The sequence below is a fragment of the Mya arenaria genome, chromosome 6, assembly GCF_026914265.1.
Source record: "Mya arenaria isolate MELC-2E11 chromosome 6, ASM2691426v1".
NCBI classification, from domain to species: domain Eukaryota; kingdom Metazoa; phylum Mollusca; class Bivalvia; order Myida; family Myidae; genus Mya; species Mya arenaria.
Genome location: NC_069127.1, coordinates 79,297,594 through 79,314,782, shown reverse-complemented (window position 1 = coordinate 79,314,782; position 17,189 = coordinate 79,297,594). Strand labels below are relative to the sequence as shown.

The following is a 17,189-nucleotide window of genomic DNA, read 5'->3' as shown; positions in this document are numbered from 1 at the left end:
CCTGCTTACTGATAGTCCATACAGTAAGATAACGATAAGTGTAAGGGGAAGGAACTCCAGACCTAATGTTTAACTTGCTTTTGATAAAGGGAATAGTCTAAGGATAGGCAACTCAGATGACAAGATTACTACGCAGTACACTTAATTATTCCCCTTTAAATTGATTATTTTTTGTAGTATTTACGTTGAACTGACTTTTGTGCAAAGACTAACTATGGTATTAGACTGCATAAATATTAAATATAGTTTAATATAATTTGTTACTATTTCGAAAAGAAAATTAAACATGTTATTCACTGTGATGACTTTTTATCTGTTGTTCGGTTGCATAGAACTTGTTTCTCTGTAGTTCAAAATCATGAGAGGAATATATACACTCAGACTAACTCAAACTGTGTCTATTGCAATGTAGGTACAGATCGACTGTGGGAGCATGTGTGTGTTTGGAGCATGTGTGTCTTTAGAGCAGTATGTGGGAGAACTTGTGTGGGAGATGTGTTTGGAGCATGTGTGTATATGGAGCAGTATTGGGGAGAACTTGTGTGGGAGATGTGTTTGGAGCATGTGTGTGTTTGGAGCAGTATTGCGGAGAACTTGAGTGGGAGATGTGTTTGGAGCATGTGTGTGTGTATGGAGCAGTACTGCGGAGAACTTGTGTGGGAGATGTGTTTGGAGCATGTGTGTGTTTGGAGCAGTAGTGGGGAGAACTTGAGTGGGAGATGTGTTTGGAGCATGTGTGCGTATGCAGCAGTATTGGGGTGAACTTGTGTGGACGATGTGTTTGGAGCATGTGTGTGTGTATGAAGCAGTATTGGGAAGAACTTGAGTGGGAGATGTGTTTGGAGCATGTGTGTGTATGGAGCAGTATTGGGAAGAACTTGAGTGGGAGATGTGTTTGGAGCATGTGTGTGTATGGAGCAGTATTGGGGAGAACTTGTGTGAGAGATGTGTTTGGAGCATGTGTGTGTTTGGAGCAGTATTGCGGAGAACTTGATTGGGAGATGTGTTTGGAGCATGTGTGTGTTTAGAGCATATGTGTGTGTTTGGAGCAGTATGGGGAAGAACTTGTGTGGAAGATGAGTTTGGAGCATGTGTGTGTTTGGAGCATCAGTGTGTTTGGAGCAGTATGTGCAGATCATGTGTGTGTTTTGAGCATCAGTCTGTTTTTGGAGCAGTATGTGGGAGAACTAGTGTATGGGATGTGTTTGGAGCATGTGTGTGTTTGGAGCATGTGTGTGTTTTGAGCATTTGTGTGTTTGGAGCAGTATGTGGGAGAACTTGAGTGAGAGATGTGTCTGGAGCATGTGCGGGTTTGGAGCATGAGCGTGGAAACACATGCATTTCTCAAATGTACATAACACAAAGCTCATTAATGCATTGGATTTTCTGGACACCTATTTTTACAGTGATTTGATAACATAACAAAACAAAAGCAGTGTATTATTCCACTTTACTGAAACAATAGGTATACATATATCGCAAAGTCACAATGTGCATCAATATAATAATAACACTTGTATTATTTCATAGTACTATCAAAAGCACTTGTAAATGGTGCTCTGTAAAGCACATCCATGTATATCTTATACAATTTTACCTCCTGTAAAAAGCACAACATTGACAAATAGTATAATAGTAAAAATTCTCAATCTACTTAATAAATTGAATATACATTAAATATTAACATTCCATTGTATCTACATGTTGTAGGTTTAAGGTTACAAAGTAATTTATACAGCAATGTGACAGATTATGACAGTCTTGACACAGCCTGGGAACACCTGTTAAATATGTAAATAGGATCAGAGTCTTGGTAAAATTTATTAAACATTCTGTGAATCTTTGAATATAGATAAAAAAAAAATGAAAATATTACAAGTGTAGGACAAACTTTCCAGAATGAAAGCTGCCTCACTTTATCACTAAGGTGGACAAAAATCTTCCTATTATGAAGTTGTTAACTCATCGGAACTTGTGTGAAACATTAAACCATTTTTACATATAAACATATATGTTAGACTCACAGAAAAAATAGTTGTATGCCTTTAAGATCTGATTTAAAATAAAATCATATTTATTTCAAGTTGGCAATACATATATAACATAAAGCAGAAGCTCTGTTGAGTTTTTAAACCAATTTGTTACCAATTTTTATCAGCTTTGCAGCCAAGTTGTTTTGCATGTAGGTAATGAAAACTTAAAAATACATGAACGTGTAAAGCTTTGAATTACATTGATTCTCTTAGCAATGAAACTAGTCTGATAGAATTTTGGCACTGTACCCGGTGGTAATATTGCCTCAATTTGTATTTTCCGTCATGTTGTTTACCAAATTGCCTTCGGATTCAACACACTTTAAAAAGCCCAACTGCGTTCATGCCCCAGTAATGACATCAATGTGTGCGTAAGCTTATATATACTTGCACTCGGGCAATCCCGCAATTTATTCCTTAAATAGTTGTCAGGTTACTAAATCTGTTTACACCGGTATTTATAGTTTGTGTTCCGACTATGAAGTCAGTTCTCTTTGAATCTAAAAATAAGTCATCTTGCATGTGATGGTGAAACTTGTTAAACGTAAGGCTTTAGCCATTAATATGAATTTCATAAGTTAACTGCGAGGCTGTATAGTGTTCCTGGTATCGTGCAAATGTAAAATATAGTATATATATTTTGTGAAACTTAATTTATAATTGTGAAACCGAAAGTCAAGTGGAATTTTTATTTAAATACTCATAAAATATACATAAAAACTCAAATAGGTAAGCTAAATTGAATGAAATGGATAAAAATGACTTTTTTATTTTTAATAATTATACTGTCCAATGGGAAATATTCAAATAAACGATACGCTTAAATAAAACTACATTGAGAACATCAATTAAACAGTATTTAAAGTAACATAAAATCGCTTTAAAATGTCATAAAATTTATATAGGTCGAACACATTGAATGAATTTTAATTATCAAATTTGAGAGTTTGTGTCGTAGTTTAAGTTAAAAATTCCTATGTAGCATTGTTGTTAAATGTGTCAATACCTGTCAAAGTAAAGCTGTTGTTTTTATTAACGTTTAGACTAATTTTGGCATGAAAAAAAAATGTGTGTGTGTGTGTGTGTGTGTGTGTGTGTGTGTGTGTGTGTGTGAGAAGAGGAAATAATGTCAAAACTCGATTAAAGGAATTCCCTCATGTTTTTTAAAAAAAATATATAATAATTTTCCCGTTAGTGCATCAGAAAACACCAATTGTTTCAATATTTTATTCTATAACAGCATAATTCCAGAAAATTAAATTAAAAAATAGTTTTGTTTTAGTGGGGTGTGAATCCAAGCCGGTTAAGTCAAGTAAACAAAATAGAAAACAGACACGTTAACTACTAGGTCACAAGGATTTATACATCAGTGAATCTAACAATACATTGATAGGATCACGTGATAATGTCAATCAACCAATTACTCAACAACAAATCGCTCATGAAAATTGGGGTCTTCAAAGACGACTTTTGAGCAAAAAAATCAACATTTGTTGAAGGGTTCCAACTTTTTGTATCTAAGATTGAACACTCATTATAATTTACCACACTTTATTTCATATATTTCGTCATACAAAAAAACGTGTTTTACAAAAGAAACATGAGCGAGTCCCATTAAGTAAGGAGAGATGTAATAATATTAGCTTTCAGCTTTCTCCTTAAACCATATTATATGTGTTTCAATGTATTTTTATGAATTAAATCATGTTTAAACTAGAAACTCGGTTGGTTAATGTCCTGTTAAAAGACATCCTCGCAAATGAAGGAACATAAGATAAAAACTATTATATATTATAAATACGATTAATATTATAAACATGAATGGTAACCACGTACAAATGATGACGAAGGAAAGTTGTGTTCTACTGTGACACTTCACGTGTGTCATGAGTCATGATTTAAAAATAGCATACTAGTATACTGTACACACACACACATATATATATATATATACACTGTTTAAACATAAATTGTTTTACAAAACCATGAAAACAGGCGTATCTAGATATCAAGCTAGAATTGTAACTATGTTTGAAATTAGTATACGAAATTCAAGTTTAAATTCAATATTTTGAAAGTGATATTTTAGAGTGTGAGTTAGTGATAGAATATGAAAAGGATTTTGCATCTCCTTTAACGCCTAAGGATTAAATAATGTTTTGTTTTTGGTAAGGCAGTATTTATTTATTATCTAGTATATATCAATAGGTTCATAAATTCATTGTTGTTCAGCTTGTTTTAGGGAGCACGCGGGAAATTTGTCAGGTCACCTGCTTTGTTTGGTTTTTCATTCTGGAAGAGTTTCTGCCCATCTGGTACTGTTACGTTGATGGGCTTCATGGAAGGGGTGGAGCTTACTGGGAGAGACGGGTGGTTTGAAAGATCTTTATCAGTGAACACGGAAAAAACATATTCATTGAATATATCGGCTTTCTGTTGTGCAGAGTAGAATGTAAGGTCATCTTTCTTTAGAGATGAAACACCCAGGTTGTCTTTTCGTCTTGACTTGATGTTGCCCCAGAAGGCCCAGTTTAGGTTTTCGTTGTCATCCGAAAACATACAGATTGTATGACTCAGACTGTTATGAGCGGTTCTACATGCATGTTGGACTTGACGTTTGATTCTTTGGAATTTGACCCAATCGGTGTTAGAGCCAAAACACAACAGAACCAGTGTCTATAAATGATGCGTCGAGAACGCTGAAGCGTGGTGTTGCTGTACGTCTGTTTATGAGTTGTGAGCGGTTTGTAAGGAACACATCAAGGGTGGTTTTCCTGGTACGACCTGTGAGAGGCCAAATTCGGGCTCAATGAGAAGGCACTGTTCGTTATTTGTTTTCCTGTACTGATCACAACTGATGGAGTTAGTGATGTAGTCAATGTCAGGTAGGTATCCAGATATTCACTTCGTGAATTTGGAATAGGCAGTTGCAATGTCTTTATAGAGTTTGTATGTGCAGGTTTCGTCATGATTGGTCGGATGATAAGCTAAGCCAATGATAAGTTGATCTTTATTGATGCATTCAGTGAAAACAATGTCGCATGGGGTTTCTTTCTCTACAGGTTCACAAATAAGTGTGTTATTTACAAGCAGTTAGCTTCCTCGATAGCCGTCAGGTCTGTCTTAACGATATACGGCATGATTTATGCATCCCATATGGACGGATTTAACAAAGTCTCACAACTGCAAATGATGTCACTTTGGCTGAGTCAATTAAGGCCTAGAAACATGTATATTGAGACTTGCCTCTATGATGTTTTTGGTACGGACTCTATGTTGCTGTACCTAAAAGATATGTCGCAAGAGATATTTTTGCCAATAACACTTTTCGTAAATGATAGACATTCTCCTACATAACCAGTTACACAGCTTTTGTATAGCAGACCGGACATTTTTCTGAGAACGTGGTACCTAGGGCCCGCCTTTATTATTTTAACAGTCAAAAAGTGAGGTATTGGCCGAAAGACCAAAAACAGATGGATGCTGGTCATATTGAATTTACCAATGAGCACATTTAACATAATTTTTAAAAAGTGTACATGAAATTATATATTAAATATATTAAATAATTACTTGTTATATATAACAGAAATCCTATGAATGATAAGATCAGTCCGCCAATAGCACCATATAAAGTACAAGTCCGAAAGCAGGTCAAATACTAAGATCTACCAAAAAAGGGAATTTTCTGATTTATTAATTCTCCAAAATTGTGAAAAATACTGCACACATTTTAGGTATAATTGCTTCAAATGTACGTATGGTTGATGTTCTTGTGTAAATGTTTTCGCCGTCCATTTCAAGACAAGTCTCTTACATTTAGCGTGTTTTTTTGGATGGTCAGTCGTGAAACGATACCCCTACCAGGGCCGCTCTTGTTTGCTATCTCCATCATATGTATACGATGAATATAGCTTTAATCACTTCACTTGTTTCTGCTAATGTTAAAATGCATTAAATTGATTAGTTGATATTTAATTGGAATATTACGCCAAGTTCTAGCTATTTTATACCTGATCTTTTACCCTGCGAAAAATATTTTCGGTACCTGCTCTAATTAATGGCCTTCACTCTACATGGCTGGGGTAGTTTGTTGAACCTTACTCGCAATAGCTGGTGTTGGCTGAAGGCCCGCCATAATGAAATCATCTCAGAAGTTTATTATCTAAAACAAATGATGAAAAAACAAAACAATTTAAATATAGATCAATAAAATGTTGTTTTTTTCTGATCTTGTCCGACAGTCACATGATTATGAAAATATTAGCCCATTTTTAGTAAATGGTAGCAAGAAAACCATCTTACGATTTAAGTGTGTCTGTCTTTCGAAGAAAATAAGTAGAATATTGTGATCTTAGTTTTTTCGTCAACGTTGTGTGCAAACAAATATTCTAGAAACACAAAAAAGGTGAGCAGAGACCAAGAGGCGGAGCGAGTTCAGCGACTAAGAATATAAGAACGGTATATGTGTAGTGTATTTAAGTGCATTCATCGTGTGATTTGTCGCCATATTCGGCGCACAACCATGACCATCTGCATTGCATACATGCACCTAACGTGTGATGTTAAAATATTCATGCCTGTTAAATCATGTTGCATTGTATAATTATGTGGTAAACTGTACCGAATTCCATCGGAAGTATTTTTTTGAAAAGGACGGCAAAAAAGATTGTAAGCTTAATGGAAATTATTTAATCAACATATAGGACGTTGGAGCACTGTTTCCTTCGACGTCATTCCATTGGATTTGATTAGTTTTTGTTTTATTTAAAGAAAGTCCATGCAAAGCTCGACTGCAGTATACGAAACTTTTGATTATTGTTTTGGGGGTTTGTTTGACAAATGTTGGGGGTGTGTGACAATATTTGGGGGGTTGTTTGACATTTTTTTTTTTTTTTTTTTTTTTTTTGGGGGGGGGGGGGTGTTTGACAAATGTTTGGGGGTTGGTTGACAATTGGTGGGGTTCGTTTGACAATCGATTATCATGTGTTTAAAATTACTTATCAGGGGTTGCTTTCATTTGTCAAGTTTCTTGTTATACTGTAGATTCATTTTTCAATGTAACACCATCACAAATTTTTCGCTCATGTAAATCACAAAACAATAAGAGTACAAGATATTATTAAGTAAATTCTTACATATGAAAAAGGGGTGGAGCGAGCGGAGCGAGCGAGTTTTCTTCCTAACAAATAATTGTTTTCCTTAAACTCAGCTCACTGACATAGAATGTAACCTTATATGTATGTATGTAACCATATTCTGAATAGGCAGAGCTTAAAAAGCCCTATGAACGTTGAAAGTCTTAACGATCAAGCCTAGTACTTAATACACACTAGTGGAACCAGGGGTGGGGGTTCTATTTAAACAAAACAAAACATTTTAATGTTCTCAGTGTATGTTTTTCAACGGCTTACATATACAGACAAATAAATATTTTCTGAATGAATGTAACGATAAGACATCGCCAAATATGGTAACGCTTACACCGAAATTCTGAGTAGGCGGAACTTAACGATTAAGTGTAGTACTTGATACCAGCCGATTGGCAGTTTCATTGACTAATCAAGTATATTGTATTCTCATAGTTCATATCGTTATTTACCAGTACCAAATATGGTGAATCGTCATTGAAGAAAAGCAGGGAAATCCCTGTCTCGGTTTGATGAAGTGGGGTTTACGTTTTTGACTTTCAGGAACTAATGACACAATTCCTTGCCATAAAAAAACGTATCTAAAAAAAAACTTTTATTATCGCGCGTTCCGTGCATTTAATTGTTTTTTGTTGTTTTTTTAAATGAATTTACCCTTTTCCTTCCCGAATCGAGGACACGTGTTCGCGAAATGTACTATATGTATATGATTCCGAATCGGGCAATTCAACATGGAAATCGGCAGAATTTTAATTGAAATCGGCCTTCATGTGGTATATGTTTTCACTTCCAACTTTTATAATTTGATCAAAACACACTATAATCATCTCGAACTAGTTCAATCTAACGGTACACCACAGACGGAGAGTTCCAAGATCTAGGGTTGCGCGGGGAGTGTGGCATTCTGTGACGTTTGTGTAACGCGCGTGCTTACTTTTGAAACTTGTGCTCATATTTCTCTTGAACAATTCCAAACTTCGATTAATTCCCATAGCGAATCGAGGAGTAGTAAGTCTCAAAGTATACAGCATCCTGAAAATAAAAATCATAAGTTGTCGAATGATCTAATTATGCTATTTAAATATTGGTTCACCGAACGTGTGTGGTCTAAAGTCAAGGCTGAATTACCTAAAATGTGTTGATAAGTAATGCTGGTGTTTATGGGGAACTTGGGAGACATCCTTTATATATTGTACATTGGTTAAGAATTGTTAAATATTGGCTTAAAATTATAAATACAGTTAATATCATAATACAGAAAGTATATAGCCTTGCTGTAGAAGATTGTAATAAAGGAGCTAAGAACTGGGTATATAATTTGAAAAATTTGCTATTTACTAATGGTTATAGATATGTCTGGGAGAACCCATCTTGTGTTTCTCCGCAGTTTTTTTGTTGCTATATTTAAGAAGGCACTCACTGACTGTTTTGTACAGGAGTGGACAGCAAATGTAAATTTGAGCAATGTATTAATGGTGTATAAAAATTGTAAATCATATTTTGACTATGAAAATTATTTAGATGTTCTTCCAGATTATTTGAGGAAATTTATAACTAGACTAAGAATATCTACACACTCATAACGAATACATACTGGGAGATACGCAAATATTCGAATTTTTGTAGCTTTTTTTTGTATTTATAAAAATAAGTCATCTTACATGTGATTGTTAAACGTAATCGACCGTTAAATCGATATGCTGAAGCAATGTATTCTATCTAAAAGCTATGGTCATTAACATGAAATTTACAGGATAACTACGAGGCTGTATATAGTTCCTGGTATCATCGTGTACTTGTAAATTATAAAATATATTGTGGAACTTAATACATAATTGTGAAACTGTGAGGCAAGTGGAATTTTGATTTATATGGATACGTGAAAATAAAATAGATTAGCCAATATTAATAGAATGGATAAAAATAAATCTTTATTTTAATTTTAAATATACTGGCCAGTGGGAAACAGTAAATAAGCACAATTTTAATTCTACCTGAGAACATCTATTAAACAGTATTTATAGTGACATAAAATCTCTTTTTTTTTAAAAATGTCATAGAATTAATGAGGCTGAGGAGTTGACGGTTGGACACTTGAATTATTTTACAATTATATTTGTGAGTTTTTTTTGTCGTAGTTAGATAAAATTTCATATTAAAACATCTTTGGTAGTGTGTGTGTGTGTGTGTGTGTGTGTGTGTGTGCGCGCGTGTGTGTGTGTGTGTGCGCGCGTGCGTGCGCGCGTGTGTGTGATTCTAAAAGCGTTTATGTTAATTTTGGCACGTAGAAACAGGTAAATTGTATCATATCATGTTTATATTTGAACTGAAATGACCTGAGAAAATCGTTTGAAGGAGAGATTTTCATAAAATAAATAATGTACATTTAACTGAATACTCGGTTGATATAAATGACCTGTTTCAAGAAAGCTCGAAAATACATATACATAAAATAAAAACAATTAAGATTGAAAACACAATAGTCACCATATACAAATGTTGGCATACATATATCTAATTGTTCCAGATTGTGACACATATTGTACGAGTCATAAGACCTTTTGTTTAAATTACTATTTAATCATGTTAACATGAATGCATTATTCATTGTTTACAAGACACTTGTAGCTAGGTACCGAACATGTAACTATGTTGTATACACGAAATTCAAGTTAAAATTTAATACTTTCATTTTTGTCAAACGCAACTGATAGTTTAGAGTTAGAATTAAATAATAGAATATAGAAATGATTTGGATCTACTTAAGACACGCCTATAGGGATTAAACCATGTGTGTGGTAAGGCAGTATTTATTTGTTATTTATTTATCATTTATTTACTATTTATTTATTATTTATTAATTATTTAGTTATTATTTATTCATTTATTATTTATTAATTATTTATTTATTAATAAATTAATGAATTCGTTCGTTCTCGTTTATTTGTTCATTCGTTGATATTCATTCATTCATTCGTTCGTTCGTTCGTTCGTTTATTCATTTATTTGTTCGTTCGTTTTTTGGTTTGTTTGTTCTTCGTTCGTTCATTCAATCATTCATTCATTATATCGTTCGTTCATTCATTTATTCATTCATAAATTCCTTCATTCAACACTCACTCACTCACTCGCTCACTGGCTGACTCACTGACTGGCTGGCTCGCTCGCTCGCTCACTCACTCACTCACTCACTCACTCACTCATTTAATCAAATTTTCATTTATTCATTTCATCGATCGCTTTTAAAGTTAACAGCGACATGTCTATAATTTCAGGTTATGTTAGTTCCTCGATTGTGACGATACCTGACAGCTTATAGAATTGCTCTCGAGCCTGTTTCCTGTCTGTGAAGAAAATGGCTTCTGAATACATAGTACCAAACGAGACTTTAGAAGACAGATTGACAGGAATATTGAGATTTCTTACAAGGAAAAGTAACGAAGACAACAATCACATTAAAAAATTGAAAATTGCATTTAAAAGCAAAGAATTGTCCAAAGTGAAGCCGTTTACAAAATATTCGAATTCATATACGCAGAACCAAAACCAGGAATTTAACTTGTCTGATGCTGCCTTACTTGTTGCTATCAAAAACTTCGAAAATGTGTACGACATCTATGAAGTAGTTAAAGAGAAAGAAGATAAAAAGAACAAGAAAATCAATAAGAAATCGAAATCCAAATTGAGGATGAACCTTGTACGCGCGCACGTGTTTGAAGACGCAATGCGTGACTGTCACGTGCACTGGTTCCAACTGACGTACGTGTACGTGTACCCGCGTAATTGCCGGATGCTGATCGGGATTCCCGTGTACCAGGGAGGATACATACACAACAAAAACGAGAAAAATAGGCAGATACTGTGTTAGGAAGTATTTCGGAAGGATGATAAATCGGAAATTGTAAACAAATTTTATAATAGTTTGCTTAAGGTTTTGTTTTCCTCTTCATTAATATCCATGTTTATTAAATTACCATGTGTGTCAATTGAAGCCCAAAAAGTAAACAAACACCACTAAAGATATCAATTTTCATGTACCTAGTCCACTCATGTTAAAACACATACATTATGATTTTCATTAGCATTAGTAGGCAAAATAATACTTTGTCCAATGAGAAAGCAGTATGTATCAACCGTTATTGATTTTAATCAGTTGAAGCGGTAAATATAAACAGTGGGTAGTTTACAAAATAGTATGAAGACCACTAAAAACTATAGGGCAATTTTTTTCAGTATGTATGTGTTTCATGTATATGTATTTCAATGATGTTAGGTTAGGACCTAGATGCATTTACAGAATGTATTTATCAGGATTTGCTCATAATTAATTATTCCATGTATATAATTTTTAAAATAAACAAGATTTCATTTTGAGATAAATTTCTGGAGGATTTTTGTATTCTTATTTGGTATATACGGTCAAAGTTCTCTGATCGTTGGTATCTGGGTAACATTGAAGTTTCTATACAAGCTTCATGGTGATAAAGCATTTCAGAAATATTGAATTCAGTAAATCATTCTGTGATGATTAAATTTATTTTTCGAAAATAGTGTTCATGTAGTGTGTTCAATATAGCATATGTATTTATTTGTGTATGCTTTACAGGATTTGTAAATATATTTTGTGATCTTTTTTATTTAAGCATTATTCTTTATTCTAGGTATTTGAATTATAGCATTACTAATTTGAAATTTATTTTGTAAAACTATGTAATGGACATGTTGTTGTTAAATGCTTGTTCCTGGTTTCTCATTTTCTGTTGCCTAATTGGTTGTCATAAGAATTGTAACTATTAATAATGGTTTTGCTGTTGAGAAATGTCATAATTGTTTGAAACATTACAATAAATATAGACTTCAAATTGATAGACAGATTCCTGTATGAAGTATTAAATAAATGAGCATTTTAAATGTAAAATTCACTTGTGAATGTATGCAATGTTTATTGTGGGCATTACACTTTGACATAATATAGCTTTATAGAACCATATTTCATCCATGACATAATGACGTTCTTCCAAGAGCGTGAACTGGTACGTAGAGAATGGAAACACCTAAAGGGGACGCAGTTTCACATGTTTGAACAATTCCCGAAGGAGGTTACCGATAAGCAGCGGGGTCTAGTGAAGAAGATGAAGGAGTTCAGGGAGAAGGGGAAGAAGGCGTGGCTCGTGTACGATACCCTCTACGTGGACGGACGACCGATGAGGGACGAGGGGCACGCCGGGTGTGAACTTTCTATAACCTCTTGGAATGTGCACGGACTTACCCATGAAAAACAACAATCTTCTGGTTTTTTAAATATTATTTCTAGTTCTGATATTTGTTTTTTGTATGAATCATGGACCAATTCTTCTAGCAATGTATCTTTAAATGGCTTTGTCGAAAAATTCAACATAGAAATGCACATAGATGTAGTGGAGGAATCGTATTGTTTTATAAAGAACACCTGAAAGATGGAATTGAAATAGTAAAAAATCATCATGATACTATTATATGGTTAAGGCTAGACCATAATATTTTTAAAACTGAGGAAGATATTTATTGGTGTGGAGTCTATTTATGGGGTGAAAAATCGCCAGCATACAATAATTTTAATAACGTTGATCTATTTGATACGCTTGAGAATGATATATATATGTATAGCAATTTAGGCTGTGTAACAATATGTGGCGATTTAAACAGTAGAATTGGCAAAAAAACATGATTTTATCATACATGATGATGTTAATTTTTCGTTCAACGATACTGATTATGAACCTGACAGTACCCCCGTGCGGGCCTCTGTAGACACTGTACATAATAGCCACGGTGTTAAATTATTAGATTTGTGTAAATCCTCATCTATGCGCATTGTTAATGGTAGAGTAGGCCAATAATTATACATATTTTTCCTACAATGGATGTTCCGTTATAGATTATTTATTGATGCATGAGCGAAACTTTTCAATGATTAGTGACTTCAATATTTGTGCATTCAATCAATGGAGTGACCACTCTTCCTTGCAATTTAAGCTATTATGTAATTATGTCACTCATGATGATCAAGAAAGATCAGAGATGAAATATAGATGGAGTAATGATTATAGAGAACAGTTTCGCACGGGCATTATTGGCTGTTTGCAACGATTTAATAACATTGTTAATAATATTGATAACACTAGACAATCTGTAAATGACGCTGTTAATGAATTTACGAATGTTATACGTTCTGTTGCTGACCCTTTATTCTCAAAATGTCATAATGTCAATAATAAAGCATATTTCCATGTGGACACATGTATTAAAAATAACGATTGGTTTGACGCTGAATGTATTGAAGCGCATAACGTGTATTTAGAGTCATTACGTTTGTTTAATAGCGATAAATCGCATGAAAATATATTGTTATTAGTAGAACATAAACGTGTGTATAAAAATATTGTTAGTAAAAAGAAAAATAATGCATACAGATTAAAAATGCAAGAAATAGAACAATTAAAAAAGTAAGCCTAGAGATTTTTGGAAATATTTTAAACCAAAATCCAAACCAACGGCTGACAGTAAACCAAATGAAACATTTAGGGAATATTTTTCAGCATTAGGTAGTAGTGTCTTTGAATGTTTTAACGAAGAGTCTGAAATTTTTTGCAACACGCATGATTTTGATAATGTTGATGTTTCATTTTCCGAATTAGATCAGCCTATAACTGTCAATGAAATACATATTGCTATTAAATCATTGAAGCGTAATGAATCTTCTGGGAGTGACATTCTGATGAATGAATACTTTATAGAGACGTTCGATATTTTGCCTTCGCATGTATGTAATATTTTTAACGGTATTTTAAACTCAGGATTTTTTCCCGATAAGTGGATGGAAGGTGTTATTATACCATTGCATAAAAAGGGAAATTTAGATGACGTTAATAATTATAGGGGAATTACACTCGTTAGTTGCCTGTCTAAGCTTTTTACAACTGTACTAAATAAACGCATTGATACATTTTGTAACGAACATAACATAATTTCGGACGCTCAGTTCGGATTTCGGGCGATCAACTGTAGATGCTATTTTTATTCTTACGTCATTAGTGCAAAAATATTTGAATGACAATAAAAGACTTTATGTTGTTTATGTTGATATGATGAAATGTTTTGATTCTATTTATAGAAATGCTTTATGGTTGAAACTGTACAAATGCGGTATTCAATGAAAACTACTTAGAATAGTACGAGATATGTATCAAAAAGTTAAATCTTGTGTTAAATCATGTTTTACATATTCTGATTACTTCGACTATGCTGAAGGCCTCCGTCAAGGAGAAGTTATGTCCCCTTTACTATTTTCTCTCTTTGTTGAAGACTTAGAATTATTTTTACAGAATGATGTAGATTCTGGACTTCTAATTGATGATATTGTCCTTATATTGTTGTTATTTTCAGATGACATGGCTATCGTAGGAAAATCACCTGAAGAAATACAACAACATTTGAATAGACTTTTAGAATACTGTAATAACTGGGGTTTATCTGTAAATATACTTAAAACAAAAAATATGGTTTTTCGTAAAAGGGGAGGGCTATTGCCATCAGAACATTGGACCTACAATGGCCAGTCTATTGAAGTTGTGAATGATTTTAATTACTTAGGAACTGTTTTCAACTATACTGGTAATTATGCTTTAAACCAAGAACATTTAACTGGTAAAGCTTTAAAAGCACTAAATGTATTATTATGTAAATGTAGGGAATATGACCTGAAACCAAAGATTCTATGTCAACTATTTGATGCTTTTGTAGCTCCTTTTCTAAATTATGCTTCGGAAATATGGGGTTATACCAAGTCAAAAGAAATTGAAAGAATTAATTTAAAATTTTGTAAACGTCTATTAAATGTTAGAAAAAATACATGTACAGCAAGTGTTTACGGTGAGCTTGGCAGATATCCTCTTTATGTACATAGATTTGTTAGAATTATACAATATTGGCTTAAGGTTGTAAGAAGTGATAATATCATAACGCGCACTGTATATAGGTATGCATTATCAGACTGTGTAATAGGAAAGAATAATTGGGTATCAAATGTTAGAAAGCTTTTGAGCGAGTTTGGCTTTGGATATGTATTTGATAATGCCAGTGTACCAAATGAAAAGTATTTTTTGTGTGAGTTAAAAACTAGAATAATTGATTGTTTTAGGCAAAAGTGGTATCGCTCTCTTGATAGTCCAGTCTTGTTTTTGTATAAAGACTTTAAAACCACTTTTGGTTATGAACATTATTTAGACATTTTACCTAAAAGCTTACGCCTATTCTTTTGTAGACTTAGACTTTCTGTTCACCCTTTAAGAATTCAAACGGGTAGATATAACCGTAATCGAATTCAACGTGATAAAAGATATTGTTTATGTTGTAATAGAAGTGATATAGAAGACGAGTTCCATTTTATTTGTATTTGTCCATGTTTTAATCTTATTAGAAAGAAATACATCAAACGTAATTATTATATACGTCCGTCTGTACTAAAATTTATTGAACTGTTAAATTCAACAAATAGACAAGAACTTATAAAACTATCTTTATTTGTCAAAGAAGCGTTATGTATAAGACGAACAACTCTTAATATTGAAATATAACAATGATTTATTTTTTGTTATATTTTTGTTCATCCTCACCTAATTTGAATATGTCCATACATCTGTATTCTAATTTACTCATTATTGTATTACCTGTGTTCTCACCATGTGTTCAATTATTATATGTATATGGTTAAGAAGATGATGTACTTTGTACAAGTCTTAATAAATTATCTGTTCTGTTCTGTTCATAAAATTGTGATATTTACAATGTTTACAATGTATATATAAAATATTCTAGGAACATTTTCATAAGAGTCATCGGATATTTATTTTTTCAAACTTAAATTCAATACATTTCCTTCAAGGGCTGTATTATTGTTGTGTATATGTTTATACATGTTTATTTTATCAATTTACATTAAAATGTTGTTGTTTTTTGGTTGTGTTTTTTTTTTGTAATCTTGCGAAATTCCCCTTTTTACTAAAAATGACATCTTCCCTTTTCGCAGGGCCCAGGCCCCATTTCCCAAATGTAGAAATGCAGCCCCGCCTTCGTCTTTAATACACAAAGTGTGAATTCCATAAAGCAAAATGTATATATCCGAAGTTGAAGTGTTTGTTCAACTTGTCTGGTCCCCTGCATACTGTTAGTCTAAGAATAAGCAACTCCGATGATAAAATTACTAAGCAGTACACATAATTATTCCCCTTTCAAGTTGATTATTTTTTGGTAGAATTGATGTTCAAATGATGGTTGTGCAAAGACCAACTTAACTATGGGATTAGACAGTATTAACTATTAAATATAGTATAGTAACAAAAAGAATATTAAGCATGTTATTCACTATGACTTTCTATCTGTTGTTCATTTGCATAGAACTTGTTTCTCTGTAGTTTAAATCAGGCGATTAACTCAAAACTGTGTCTATTGTAATGTAGGTACAGATCGACTGTGGGAGCATGTCTGTGTTTGGAACAGTATGGGGGAGGACTTGTGTGAGGGATGTGTTTGGAGCATGTGTGTGTTTGGAGCAGTATGGGGAGAACTTGAGTGTGAGATGTGTTTGGAGCATGCGTGTGTTTGGAGAAGTATGGGGGAGGACTTGTGTGAGGGATGTGTTTGGAGTATGTGTGTGTCTGGAGCAGTATGTGGGAGGACTTGTGTGAGGGATGTGTTTGGAGCAGTATGGGGGAGAACTTGAGTGGGAGATGCGTTTGGAGCATGTATGTGTCTGGAGCATGTATGTGTTTGGAGCATGTATGTGTTTGGAGCAATATGGGGAAAAACTTATGTGAGAGATGTGTCTGGAGCATGTATGTGTCTGGAGCATGTATGTGTCTGGAGCATGTATGTGTTTGGAGCATGTATGTGTTTGGAGCATGTATGTGTTTGGAGCAATATGGAGAAAAACTTATGTGAGAGATGTGTTTGGAACATGTGCGTGTTT

The 17,189-nt window shown here is 33.5% G+C and overlaps 1 protein-coding gene across 4 annotated transcripts; it reads left to right on the top strand.

Annotated features, from left to right (window-relative positions):
• The first annotated feature begins 2,632 nt into the window (after nucleotides 1-2,632).
• On the top strand, nucleotides 2,633-16,221 carry LOC128236681 (uncharacterized). Of its 4 annotated transcripts, XM_052951717.1 has the most exons (3): nucleotides 4,026-4,201; nucleotides 10,459-11,084; nucleotides 14,609-16,221. In XM_052951717.1, exon 3 carries the CDS (start codon nucleotides 14,614-14,616, stop codon nucleotides 15,796-15,798), a length of 1,185 nt encoding a protein of 394 aa, XP_052807677.1. In that variant the 5' UTR covers nucleotides 4,026-4,201; nucleotides 10,459-11,084; nucleotides 14,609-14,613; the 3' UTR covers nucleotides 15,799-16,221. The 4 variants fall into 4 exon arrangements, with proteins under 4 accessions (XP_052807676.1, XP_052807677.1, XP_052807674.1 ...); XM_052951716.1 differs by lacking the exon at nucleotides 4,026-4,201 and adding an exon at nucleotides 2,633-2,762 and having other exon boundaries at nucleotides 10,459-16,221; XM_052951714.1 differs by having other exon boundaries at nucleotides 10,459-16,221.
• Nucleotides 16,222-17,189: the final 968 nt, after the last annotated feature.

Coding starts and splice junctions, on each gene's coding strand:
- LOC128236681 (XM_052951716.1), top strand. CDS start 14,404: ATGTATCAAAAAGTTAAATCTTGTGTTAAATCATGTTTTACATATTCT.